The 14,506-nt window shown below is 37.3% G+C and overlaps 1 protein-coding gene across 1 annotated transcript; it reads left to right on the plus strand.

The window, feature by feature from the left end:
• The first annotated feature begins 290 nt into the window (after positions 1-290).
• Positions 291-12,897, plus strand: USP1 (ubiquitin specific peptidase 1). Its single transcript, XM_055403349.2, has 9 exons — positions 291-861; positions 3,326-3,564; positions 4,793-4,913; positions 5,614-5,718; positions 6,245-6,405; positions 7,720-8,408; positions 9,007-9,177; positions 9,849-10,050; positions 11,395-12,897. Exons 2-9 carry the CDS (start codon positions 3,395-3,397, stop codon positions 12,128-12,130), a joined length of 2,355 nt encoding a protein of 784 aa, XP_055259324.1. The 5' UTR covers positions 291-861; positions 3,326-3,394; the 3' UTR covers positions 12,131-12,897.
• Positions 12,898-14,506: the final 1,609 nt, after the last annotated feature.

Here is a 14,506-nt window from a genome sequence, read left to right on the forward strand (position 1 = left end):
TCCTGGGCGGCGGGTGGGCAGGGTTGGGGACTGTCATTACGGATTGGTGGATTTGAGTACCAGGCAGCTCCTTCCCGAGCAAGTAGCCCGTCCCATCTTCTCTCTGTCCCGTCTCCCGACCCGTACGCTGTTCCCCCAGCTCTCGCGCACGAATGGTTAAAAAAAGAAAGGGCGGGCGAGGGGCGGGGTGTGTGTGTGAGGCTCGAGCCCGCCAGCCAGGCCTCCAGCTCCCAGCGCGCGCCCTCAGCGAGGACCCGCGCGAGCTGCCCGTGACGCCGCCTGCGCTGTTTGAAACTGCAGAACCCGTTACGATCTTGGGGCAACTACCGTTCCAGCTGGTTCCGGAGTCCGGGCGTGCCAGGGGGGCGAGTGGCGGTCGCGAGGCGGCTCTGGCCTTTCGCGTCTCTGCAGCGTGGAGCCTAGAACCGGCACTTTCGTAGGACGCCGCCTCCAATCGCGGCGCTGGCGCGGGCGGAGGCTAAAACACGGGGGTCCTGAGAGAGAGGAAAACGCGCCAAGTTCCCGTCGCTGGTGGAGTGAGGAAGACCCTAGCGGTTCGGGCGCCCGGCTAGCGGAGCCGCTTCGGGCGCTCCTTGCCGTCCCGGGGCGGGGGCGGGCGCGGGAGGGCGCCGCTCCCGGGATGTAGCTGGTGCCCGCGCCAGGCAGGACCGAGCTGCAGCCCGGGTTCCCGCTCTTGAGAGCGAATGGTCACTTCCCCGCGGGGAGGGCGATCGGGTCAACTTTCCCGTGGGTCGGGGGCCCCCGCGGGCCCGGGGCCGGGGCTCACCTGTCGTAGCCGCGCTTAGCGGGGTTGGACTCGTCGGCGTCACCGCCGCGGACCTCGCTCTGGGCCATGACCAGGTAAGGAGGGCCCGTGGAGGAGGGGCCGGGTCCCGGGCGCCGCGGCAAGTTCGGCCGGCGCCCAGAGGGGCCGCGGGGAGGATCCCCGGCTCCTTGGGGTGCCGCGTCCCCGCCCAGCTGCCAGCCGAGCGCTCCACTCAGCGGGCCGTGCCCCTTCCAGCCGCCGCTGAGGACTCGGGCAGGTGCGGGCCGGGCGTAAATAGGCCAACTCCGCGGGCGAGGGGCCGGGCGCTATGGTTTTGCTCCCAGACGCCTCCCGCCCGGCGCCCGCCGCGTCTGACGGGCACGGACAGCAACACCGTCCGTCATCTCAGTTCCTTTCCCGTTCCTCGAGTGTGCGGGGTAGGGACAAGAAATGTTTGCACTCACGTTGTTCTGTGTCGGTGATTGCTGAATTTTACCGCACGGTTTAACTTTTAGATTTTCTACAAGTTTTTGGAACGCCACGTGTCTTAAACCTTTGTCGAGGATGTTATCCTAGTTTTATATTTTTCGTGAAAAGTTAGAATTGAGTTGTGCCGTATTAGAAGAACGAACCTGAAACTAGTGGGACTTCGTGTTCACACTGTCATTTGGCCAAGAACATTTAATGTTCGATATATTGTGTTTTGTGCAAAACTTGATTTAGAGAAACATTTTTGACATAACAGCCTCCCAGTGGTAGGCCAGCCAGGAGCAAGAAGTGGTATAGTTTAAGATATGGCACCTTGTAAACTGTTACATAGTCTCGGTAGGGCTAATGTTTAATCATTGCTTTGAGGAGCCCTGAGGATTGGTTTATTGATTACGACTGATAGTTATTTCAGCTGCTGGGTCTTTTTTTAAGTCCAATTACTCTCTCAGAAAATCCAGTTTCCATCGTTTATTAGAATTGGCTCCTAAGAACAACTTTTTACAAGAATCACAAGTTATGCTTCAGTTCAGTTCAGTCGCTTAGTCGTGTCCGACTCTTTGCGACCCCATGAATCACAGCACGCCAGGCCTCCCTGTCCATCACCAACTCCCGAAGTTTACTCAAACTCATGTCCATCGGGTCGGTGATGCCATCCAGCCATCTCATTCTCTGTCGTCCCCTTCTCCTCCCGCCCCCAATCCTTCCCAGCATCAGAGTCTTTTCCAGTGAGTCAACTCGTCGCATGAGGTGGCCAAAGTATTGGAGTTTCAGCTTTAGCATCAGTCCTTCCAGTGAACACCCAGGATTGATCTCCTTTAGAATGGACTGGTTGGATCTCCTTGCAGCCCAAGGGACTCTCAAGAGTCTTCTCCAGCACCACAGTTCAAAAGCATCAATTCTTCGACGATCAGCTTTCTTCACAGTCCAACTATCACATCCATACATGACCACTGGAAAAACCACAGCCTTAACTAGACGGACCTTTATGCTTAGGGATCCCTTACACGGTAGTGCAGGCTAGTTTATCATTAGTGATAGCATTTCATACGAATAAATTGAGTTGGAATGTGGAAATGATTTGCTTTCTAGGTATTCGTGAGATGTCCTAAAAAAAAAAAAAGGGCATGTTTCACTGCAGAGTTTAGTGTTGTGAATTCCCACTTCAGAGGCAACCAAGTGAAATGCTTAAGGGTGTGAGTTTAGTTCATCCTTTACCTATATTTGAAAGTCATTGCTGAGCTTTTGGACTCTTAACTGATTTTCTGGTAATAGATAATTATTCCGAATATCTTCCTAATGAAAAACAGGACTGAAGTGTAAAATAACTACAACAAATACAGTCTTTTTTTTTAAATCCAAGTTTTATTATAAAACAGGGAAGAAAGTTTGCACAAGGGAAGCTTTTCTTTTTTCCTACTTAAAGCAGTATTTTAATTCTATAGTTAGAAAAACTTTGGAAAGTCAATATATTTTGGTTTGTAGTGCATAAGAAATTGATACACACAAAATACAGCAGTTTTTTACACCATTATCTCAACTTCAAATACAGATTATGCAAGTTTTTAGGTGTAAACACTAGGTATAGGCTTTTTCTTGTATGCAGATTATTCTTTAGATTATTTCATATAACTAGAAGAGACTTTGAAAGAAGAACTCAAGTGACTCCTAGCACTCCTTTGATTTCCCGTTAATTCCTTTTTCCCACCTTGTACTGTTGCTCAGTGTTTTCTGGATGATCTAATAGATGATAAAGCTTTTACCCTTTAATGATAATACTTTACCACAGATCTCTTACTAAAGTCGGGTATTTTGTGATGCTACCCTTAAATCTAATAGCAGGCTAATAAAAGTTCAGTATCGTGACTTTTTTTTGTTGTTTAAGAGTTAAGGACAAATGACAGCTTGTTCATTTAAGCAGTAAACACTGACTGCCTCTTATTGGTGGGCATTAGATTTTCCAATACAAAGTTCTAATTAGTACCATTCCTTGGTAAATTTGTTTTCAGAAATGATGATTTTATTGCCTACAGTTCATAAGTGAAACCTAATAACCTTTTCTCTGATTAACAGATATGATTGGTGATTACAGGATCCCTATATAAGTTAATTCCTGTCAACTGCTTGGGATTTGAGGAGAAAATGCCTGGTGTCATACCTAGTGAAAATAATGGGCTTTCAAGAGGTAGTCCATCAAAAAAAAACAGACTTTCCTTGAAGTTTTTTCAGAAAAAGGAAACCAAGAGAGCCTTGGATTTCACAGATTCTCAAGAAAATGAAGAAAAGACTTCTGAATATAAAGGGTCTGAAATGTATGTTATTTTTAGCATATTTCTGTACTTTAAAAAATTCTGTATCAATGAAAAAGCAGGGAACTTGGTTTGATTTCGACAATCATGCTGACCTGATAGTCCGTAGAGGGACATAAAAAACCACACATTAGTGAGACAAGTCTAGCAGTGGATAGTAGAAACTGGATGAAACTGCTGGTTCCCCACAGAGATCACATCACAGTTAATATTATAACTCACTGAAATTTTGTTTGGCCAGTTAGAGTAACTTAGAGAAGTATTTGTTGACTAAAATTATTTTTCAATTTAAACGTGATTGTAGTGCAACATGTTTTATGTAAGGGTAAAGAAATTTGTGGTGGTCTTTTGGTTCGGAAGACCTGACAGTTACCTGAGATGCACTTTGTAGTCCCACCTAGTACGTGAATTCTCAAACCTATAAGATACACTTTTGATGCAATAAATCCTTCAGTGATTGAAAAGAAGTCAGCAGAATGATATTCTTTGTTTCACCAGTAGTGTTCTAGTTGGAGTCTACACTTGCTCTAAATTCAACACACAGTCACTCTGCTATAGACTAATGTATATTTGGTCGCTTGTGTAATTTCCTAGTATTGGTGTTTACCAATAATCAGTTTAGGAGATTATGTATAAACCTCTTGTTTACCAGCTTCATGCCTATAAATACCTTAAGGTATTAAGAATAATAGCCAGCAGCTGTAAAATAAATAAAAATACTGTGAGGACTGTTTGTTAAATTGAGGTTAAAGAACTATAAACTTGAACAATTCATTTTTAAGTGAGGGACAGCTGTATAAGTATCTTCATAGACTTGGTTTCCTCTTAATATTTTATTAACAGAATCTGACTTAGTGCAGCCTCTCCCAAATATTGTCATAGTCCCAGGATTCTGTTCAGAATTAAACTACTTGATTAAAATATCATGTTGGCTGAACAAATCATAGTACCAGTTCTGCAGTTTTCTACTTTGTAAAGTGGGATTAACTGTCCTTTAGTGGAATTGTTTGAAGCTTGTTGGATGTAATAATATTGTTAAAGTGCTTGTAATACTTTTATTCTGGATGTACAGCAATTTTTACACCTGTAAAGATTAATTCTGTTAAAATGCCATCTGAATAAAATCCATGTACTTATCTACAACTTTTGGGAAAAGACTAAGTCTAGGGAAGTAGTATTTCCACTTTAAGATTTTACTTCGTTATCCGTTTCTCTTCTCTGTGCTTAATAGTGATCAAGTTGTTCCTGCGGCACAGTCCTCGCCTATAAACTGTGAGAAGAGAGAAAACTTGCTACCATTTGTGGGACTGAATAATCTCGGCAATACTTGTTATCTTAATAGTATACTTCAGGTAAGTTGACAGTTGTGCTATATCATAAAATTTTAGTATGCAAAGAATAATATAACTGTTTTCTGAGAATCTAGGTTATTGGAGGATTTCAATTATCCATACTGTCTTTGCCTTTGATTGTAAATAAAACATAATGGGGTAAAATACTCATGATTCTAAATTGCACGTTATAAATTTCCTTTGAGGTAAGAGAAAATGATACATTAACATTGGGATAGCAGAATTGAGTAGATGTTGGTTAAACTGAAGATACCACACCTTTAGTTTTCTGTCCAGTTGATTCTATGTGATATGAGGAGAAGGGGACAACAGAGGATGAGATGGTTGGATGGCATCACTGACTCAATGGACATGAGTTTGAATAAGCTCCAGGAATTGGTGGTGGACAGGGAAGCCTGGGGTGCTACAGTCCAAGGGGTCGCTAAGAGTTGGACACGACTGAGCGACTGGACTGAACTGAACTGATACGTGTTTTACTCCTTGAAACTGTATGTTTCATGTTGTATACTTCAGGCTCAGTGCTTTGCTACAGAGGAAAGATAGCAGGCTACTATGATGAAAGAGGACAATTTTTGACATACATCTTAATCTCAAAATTTTAATACTTATTTGAACATGCTCTTCAAAAAGCATGATAGCATTTTAATGATTTTTTAGGTATGTTGTTTTTGTAAATACTCAAAACAGTCTCATTTTATAGGTATTATATTTTTGTCCTGGTTTTAAATCTGGAGTGAAGCACTTATTTAATATTATTTCAAGGAAGAAAGAAGCCCTAAAAGATGAAGCCAATCAAAAAGATAAGGTAAAAAATAAAATTAACACAATTCACTTGCTTAGAAATGAAAAAGTAATAAATACACAGAAGATTGGGGAGAATGACCAAGATTATTTCTCTTAAATTTACATGTGAAAATTAAATTTATTGACAATTATTTTTCATTCTTGTGGGGTAGGCAGTTTGCTTAATTATATTCCCTTTTATATTTTTTTCTCCAGTCCTCTTGATTTATTGTTTCAGTAAACACTTTCACACATACCACCATAACAATATATTGTGCCGTTTTACCCTATTGTATTTTCAGACTGACTTATTTTTACTATTTATGTAAATTTGAAGAAACCTTTGACTTACATAATTAAAAAGCCATTATCACCCACATAATAGAAAGTAACCAAAAATATGGTTAAATTTTTTTTATTTTGTATACTTCCATAAAATTAGTCTTATGAAATTAGTAGAGTTAGAAAAGCTAGTATTGTCTAGTGAGAAAAAGGGGTAAGTTACTTAATTTGTTCATAAATAAAAATATTTTTGTGTTTCTTGACAGGGAAATTGCAAAGAAGATTCTTTGGCAAGTTATGAACTAATATGCAGCTTACAGTCCTTGATCATTTCAGTTGAACAGCTTCAGGCTAGTTTTCTATTAAATCCAGAGAAATACACTGATGAACTTGCTACTCAGCCAAGGCGACTGCTTAACACACTCAGGTATAGCCTATTATGTGATTTTAGGATTCCAGTTTAGCTACTTACTACTCTCTTTGGAGGAGAGTGATATGTGCACAATGGGGGGAATTAACGGCAAGGAAAACAGAAACTGCAGGTCTACAGTCCTGATATCCCAGAGGCTCAAAAGACTGGAAATTTTTCCTAAGATTGGTACTAAATTCATGAAATCTGAATTTGTGTGAGTTTATATTCATGTTTACCTGTCATGTGAATATTCATACATTTCTGTAGAAGTAGTAAACTGTCCCTATTTTGTCAGTGATACGTATTTTACTTATATGCCAGGTTTTTTTAATCTGAAAATTTCTGAATTACCAAATACACTTGGTCCCAAGAATTTCAGATAGAAATCCTTTGGTCTGTATCAAAAATATGTTATTCACAAGAACAACAAATTCCAAGCTTTCTATCTTTGTTGTGTGTACTCAGAAGAAAACTATTAACTGAATTAGATTTCTTTGTAGTATTGTCTTTAAAAAATGAAACTTTATCCTATATATAAAAAGGCTTTATCCAAAATATTACAGGGTTTTTAAGTCTTTTAAAAATTATTTCATCATGTAGGAATAGACCTAAATGTAACATATTGCCACACATTTGTTAAGAGGCCATGTAGCATGGTGGCCAGGAGTAGGTTGAAGCCTGACTTTTGCATCTATGTGACTGACCTGGAGAAGTTATCTGTAAATAGTGGTGATATAATAATTATCTCATAGGGTTATTGTGAGGATTACACATATAATATAAAAAGCATTTAGAAGGAATTCCCTGGTGGTACAGTGGTTTAAGACTCCATGCTTTCATTCCCAAGGACCTGGGTTTGGTCCCTGGTCAGGGAATGAAGATCCCACAAGCAGTGCAGCTTGCCCGTGCACCACCACCTCCAAAATGAAAAGTTTGAGATTTTCCCGGCAGTCCAATGGTTAAGACTCTGCACTTCCACTGTGGGGGGCACAGATTTGATCACTAGTCAGGGAATTAAGATCCCACAAGCTGTGCTGCAAGGCTGTAATATCTACCTATCCATATATAAACCATTTTGAATAAAATGTGCATAGTAAACATTGTGTACATATTAGCTATTATTAACAATATTTAGGAGATCAAAGTATTCGTGATGATGAAAATGAAATTAAATTTGTTTTTCAGTTAAAAGTTTAGGTAAGGAGTTTCAGATTAGTAGCTGAATAAATGTTTCTGGACTTTAATAGTTCTGTAATGGCAAGGTGGTTTTTTGTTTTGGTATTATATCTTCAAAACTAGAATAGATGAAATGAAAATTTTTGTTTATAGGGAACTCAACCCTATGTATGAAGGATATCTACAGCATGATGCACAGGAAGTATTACAGTGTATTTTGGGAAACATTCAAGAAACATGCCAACTCCTAAAAAAAGAAGAAGTAAAAAATGTGGAAGACTTATCTACTAAGGTAGAAGAAGAGTATCAGAAGGAGGAAATGAGTGATAATAACAGCATGGAGATGGACAATATGAGGCATTCTGAAGATTATAAAGAAAAACTCCCAAAAGGAAATGGGAAAAGAAAAAGTGATGTCGAATTTGGTAACATGAAAAAAAAAGTTAAAATCTCCAAGGAACACCAGTCTGTGGAAGAAAACCAGAGACAAACCAGATCAAAAAGAAAAGCTGCAGGTGATACATTAGAGATTCCTCCTAAAATAATCCCCAAGCACATTTCTGAAAATGAGAGTGCAAGACCCTCCCAAAGGAAATCAAAAGTTAAAATAAATTGGTTAAAGTCTGCAACTAAGCAACCCAGCATTCTTTCCAAGTTTTGTAGTATGGGTAAAATAGCAACAAGACAAGGACCCAAAGGACACTGTAAAGAAAATGAACGTGAGCTTGAAGAGGACCTGGGGAAGTATGAAAGTGAGACTACTACTAATGATTGTGAACTGGAGTCTCCAGGGAATAATGATATGCCCAGTAATGTTAATGAAGTTAAGCCCATAAACAAAGGTCAGTATAATTTGTTCTTGAACATTGATAGGTAGGAAGATTAACAGCTGCAGAATTGGAATTTTCTTAGATGCATATACATCTGGTATAAGTTTTAAGAGAAGTGTAACACAGTATGAACTAGTTTTTCAAGCACCGCACTTATATGTATTTTGTGTGTGTGTCTTCAGGTAATAGTAATTTATGTTTATAAATTAGGGGAGTTCAATACATCTTAATGACATGAGGCTATTTTATCTCTTTATATATGCAGTATTTGATGTAAACTCGTGAAAGAAATTGCATTTAAGTAGTTATACTTGAACTGGATTTCTACTTAGGTTCACACAGATCTCAGGGAAAATTTGTAGAACTGACACACCTTGGGATATCTTTGGGAAGGGTAATTGTGTTGAAACTCTTCATTGAGGTAACAGTAATTCATATATTCAAATTTTTCTTTACAGTGAGTTTATATTACATGATTGTCACCTCTTAATGCTAATAAGCAAGTTGAAATGTGAAAATCAGCCTTTTATTCATGATCTACTTTAAATGGAGTTATTTGGGCTGTACTGAAAAACTCATCTGTATAGATTTGTTTTCTCCTTTGTTTTAGGTGCAGAGCAAATTGGTTTTGAGCTAGTGGAGAAATTATTTCAAGGTCAGCTGGTATTACGGACTCGTTGCTTAGAATGTGAAAGTTTAACAGAAAGAAGAGAAGATTTTCAAGACATCAGTGTACCAGTGCAAGAAGACGAGCTTTCCAAAGTAGAAGAGAGTTCTGAAAGTAAGCAAAATCTGAGTCTTGCACAGTTCATGGGATAATTTCAGTTTTCCTCAACAAAACAGTCTAATGTAGCTTATATAATTATTGAGGGAAAAAAAACTGTCTTTAGTGTAATAAAATCATTCTCTTGTATAGCTTTATCTATTAATAGTTAACTATATTTGAAAATTGTGGCATCTTTATTTTGATGTATAGAGTATGTTATAATGAGAAAATGAAATGCCTTAATAAGTTAATTTTTGGCTACCTGAATATCTGACCTGTTGAGGATATTTTGTTGACAACATATTTGAACCTAACGTTCTATCTTGTGTAAACCACAAAAAGAAGAGTAATGTCGTGGGAGATGATTTGAGACTGGTTTACCTGTTTAGATATTGTAAATCGACTTAAATATAAACTAAAATCTGTCTCACATGGAGTTAGATGTAGGCTTATCTTGATTTTGCTGTCTCTTTTTCCTCAATATTTTTTGACCAGATATGAAATATTTAGAGGTATGTGCTCTGTTGAAGAAAGTTACTAGTTTCTGAAAGTAAATAGAAATCTCTTTAGTGATTATTTAGGAAGGATTAGTCAATTAAAAGTGCATGTTAATTTTGAATATAAAAAGTTGTAGCTTAGCTTTTGAGAGATTTTTCACTTGTGAGTGACAGGATTCTCTTGTGTAGTTTCTCCAGAGCCAAAAACAGAAATGAAGACCCTGAGATGGGCAATTTCACAATTTGCTTCAGTGGAAAGGATTGTAGGAGAAGATAAATATTTCTGTGAAAACTGCCATCATTATACTGAAGCGGAACGAAGTCTTTTGTTTGACAAAATGCCTGAAGTTATAACTATTCATTTGAAGTGCTTTGCTGCTAGTGGCTTGGAGTGAGTATTCTAAAGATTTATTCAAAATACTATGATATTTACTATAAAGAAAAAAAAAGATCATTTTAACCCTTGTTAATATTTCTTAGACTATCAAAATCATTTTATTTAATAAATAACATAAAATACGTCTTATACATGTGTGTGTGTCGCTAAGTTGCTTTAGTCATGGTCGACTCTTTGCAACCCCATGGACTACAGCCTGCCAGGCTCCTCTGTTTGGGATTTTCCAGGCAAGAATACTGTAGTGGGTTGCCATGCCCTCTTCCAAGGGATCTTCCCAAACCAGGGATCAAACCCACATCTCCTACATTGGCACGCAGGTTCTTTACCAGTAGTGCCACCTTGGGAAACCTCTTATATGGATTTTACAAGTACACAGAGGTTGTATTAATAATTATTAGTAGGTAATGAATAAACTAATACATAAGCAATCAGAGGGCTGCTGCTCAGACACAATTCTGATGACAAAAAACAAACATCATTGAAATATAGACCTTACTCAGCTTCACCACTTATAGGGATTGTCCCTAAAACCTCTTTCATCTCTTCCTGCTGTCAGCATCCAGCTGCATATGATTTGTTCATTTTCATTCCTTACTAGATTTTAATGGATTTGATTAAAGCAAGGAACAAATTTTGTTTATATATCAGCATTTTTTTTTGAGGGAATTTTTTTAATTCAAGCAAAAGTATTTTAGTTTTAAGGTAAGTAAGCCAGGTTATAAAACAAGTATGAAGAGATTTTTCTATAGTTGAACACTTAAGTATTTGAAAGATTTAAAAATAATAAATATCAAAATTCCAGTTAATTTTAGGTAGACTGACTTTTCTGACATGTAGATATAATGTCATTGTAGTTTTTATTCCTTTCTGTATTAATGAATTGTTTGAAATTACCATGAGAACTTCCAGGAGCTCTCCACACATTTTATTTTGCCAGAAGATGACGTAGTCCTCTCTTAGTGGACTTTTTCTTTGCTACAGTATAGCTTTTTCTTGTCCCCAAATCTTGGTTGTAAATACAGACTTGACACTAAAATGATTTATTAGATTTACAGGAAAAGAGATTTGAAGATCAGTGGTTCATTTTCTTACTGTACAAAATTAGGAAAATAAAAGAGGGAAGTGCCATAAATCCTACACAGAAGCACCTATTAGTACTTATTTCAGTATTCTTTGTAAATGTCATACAAAGTTTGGGTGGTGTTTTCATTTTGTTTTTATTCATACGAGCAGTAAATATTAAGGGTTTGTTCAGCTTTTTTACTTGCTTTCACATTGGGTGTAAAACTGAATATATAAAGTGGAATCCCAGAAAACCTCTTTTTTTTTCTTCCAAAGGTTTGACTGTTATGGTGGTGGACTTTCCAAGATCAACACTCCTTTACTGACGCCTCTTAAACTGTCACTAGAAGAATGGAGCACAAAGCCAACCAACGACAGCTATGGGTTGTTTGCAGTTGTGATGCACAGCGGCATTACAATTAGCAGCGGGCACTATACTGCTTCCGTTAAAGTCACTGACCTTAACAGTTTAGAACTAGATAAGGAAAATTTTGTGATTGACCAAATGTGTGAAATAGGTAAGCCAGAACCGCTGAATGAGGAGGAAGTAAGGGGTGTGGTTGAAAATTACGACAATGAAGAAGTGTCTGTTAGAGGCAGTGGGAATAACCAGCCAAGTAAAGTTTTGAGCAAAAAAAATGTAGAAGCTATTGGACTTCTTGGAGGACAAAAGAGCAAGGCAGATTATGAGTTATACAACAAATCGTCTAATCCTGATAAAGTTGCCAGTACAGCACTTCCCGAAAACAGAAATTCTGAGACTAACAATACTAATGGGACCCACGAATCTGATAGTAACAAGGAATCCAGTGACCAAACAGGCATTAACATCAGTGGTTTTGAGAACAAAATTTCATATGTAGTGCAAAGCTTAAAGGAGTATGAGGGGAAGTGGTTGCTTTTTGATGATTCTGAAGTGAAAGTTACTGAAGAGAAGGACTTTTTGAATTCTCTTTCTCCTTCTACATCTCCTACATCTACTCCTTACTTGCTATTTTATAAGAAATTATAGAGTGATTGTTATTTTCCTTGTGTATATATTAAACAGACATACATGGATAAACATTGGTAAATTGATTACATCAAAGTAGCTTATCTTTTGAAGCTATTGGATATTATTGGTCTCTAGGTTTTTATATAAATAGTGAAATTCAAATTATTGAAAACCATGTTAATTTTTAGAATTCATTTTCCTTAGTAGAGACTAGTGATACATTAGCTTCTGGGAACAAACTTGTATAGGTTCTTAATTGAATTATTCAAAATGGAAGCATTTAAACACTTTTGAATTTACATCTATCTTTTGTGTTTGCTTTTTAAAATAAAGTGCTTGTATTTGTATCTCCATATTTTGGAGTAATTATCTACACGATGTTTATATGTCTTGTGGTTTTTCAGCTAAGAAGCAGAATCGCATTTCAGTACATAGTTTTGTAAACTGTAAACCAAACCTTAATGGGCTATATTACAGGCACAAACTCTGAAATATGTATGTATTCACAACAGTGTACATTTTGTGCCTTGAATCACTTTGAAAAATATCTCAGAAAACCTGTAGAGTCAGTCCTCTTTTATCTTCACCAGAATTTTGTATTTATGAAAACGATTCTGTATCCTAGTAAATCTTTTGGGGCATGGACTAATTTGTATCCCTTCATAGTCATACTCTGCAAGATCTGTATATAGTACATCAAACTTAGAGGTGTGACCTTAAATTTAACTTTTTTAAAAACCAGGAGGTCAATAAAATGTAAACTGCTTAACAACGATGTATACAAATGCTTGAAGAATTTTTTACTTGCATATTTTTACCATATATATAGCTGGATTCTCTTTAAAATGTGTGTGTATATACACACAAACATACTATAAACATATATACACAGAAGAGAATAAACATGCATAATTACCTTTAATAATACTCAATACTTTCTGACAGTTGGAGGTGAAGAAATTTTCATATAGAAATTGTGCTTATTGGTCCATCTTAACGGTCGTACCTAGTTTTCCTTTAGATGTATAACTTTAAGGAATCCAAAACTGGAGAACTTAAGGCTTTAGGCACAGAAAAACTGGGTTAAATTTTCACTTTAAACATTAAATTGGTAAATAATCAATTATGACTTGTTAAAGGACATTCCTGATATTAAGAATATTAAAAATCCAAAGAATATATAATTCTTGGAATAACACTGCTATACCCCACTTCAACAAATAAGAGTACCAGTCAACTAATAATCTATACAGTTAATGTCTTACAAATTCCTTTACAAGATGGTGTGATATAAAAAGTCACAGTTAATACTTCTTTCTACATTCAGAATCAACGGGACCTTTTAAAAAAGCTCAGACCACCACCCATAAGCAGTTGAGGGAGAAGGAGTCACTAATAGAACTTTTAAAATAAAACATCCTAAACATTATGAGCTCTGATGGAGTAGTTCTAGGACCGAACTTGGGCTTCTGTAAGAGACAGCTCAAGAGACAGCTATGGTTAAGAACTAGTATAGATTGCTGACACAAAAATTTTATCTTTTAAGAAAACTGAAGAACACGGTAAGCTGAGTTAGGAAGTGTTCCAGTTATACCAATTGTTTTGAGAGGAAGCCTCTTCTGACTCAAGTCAGACAATGATTATTGCATGATCATTAAGTCATACAAATCTTACTTAAAGTTCTTGATAGTCACTGAGATGGGTGGCAATCCAAATTCTCATATATGTGTAACATGAGAAATGACCTAGGAATTACTTAATAGTCTTCCCCCCACCCTTAAGAGGAGACTATGTAAATAAGTTACCTTTTTTTGCTTGCTTTAAGAGTTTCTGTCCTTGACTCTTTCTTTCCTTATTGTCCATCTAGATCCTCTGTTCTCAAATATATTTTTGAGGTTATGCTTTTCTGACTCCCTAGTTGACCCATTTTGGTTCACCTGTAACTCACCTGAAAAACCTTGCTGAGATTGTCTGAATTGATGTAGATAAGAGGAATTTGAGATAATATTGCCTGTTAAAAAGATAGGCTGGAGAAGGGAATATTAGCCATCATATCTATGCTCTTAGAAGAATTAAAGTACCGTGTTTGATCAGTTCTTCAGTGATTCACGTAAGTGGTCAGTAGATCGAAGGGACAGATTACAAGTGATCCTAAAACTGCACAAAGAAAAAATGTTCAGACATTTTCAGAAATCCTTAATACACTCTTCCTTGGAAAAGCTTGCCAAATATATGTTGAAAAAAACCTGAATTTTTCATATCATAAAAGTTACAGTTTTAAATGAATTAGCTCTCAACTTTAATTGACAGGTTATTTTACCTTTTATACATGTACTTTGTAAAATCTATACAAGTATCAAAAAATATTTCTTATTCACCTGATAGATTAAAATC

Source organism: Moschus berezovskii, chromosome 4, assembly GCF_049115385.1.
Source record: "Moschus berezovskii isolate FMDL1 chromosome 4, NW_MosBer_1.0, whole genome shotgun sequence".
Lineage (NCBI taxonomy): Eukaryota > Metazoa > Chordata > Mammalia > Artiodactyla > Moschidae > Moschus > Moschus berezovskii.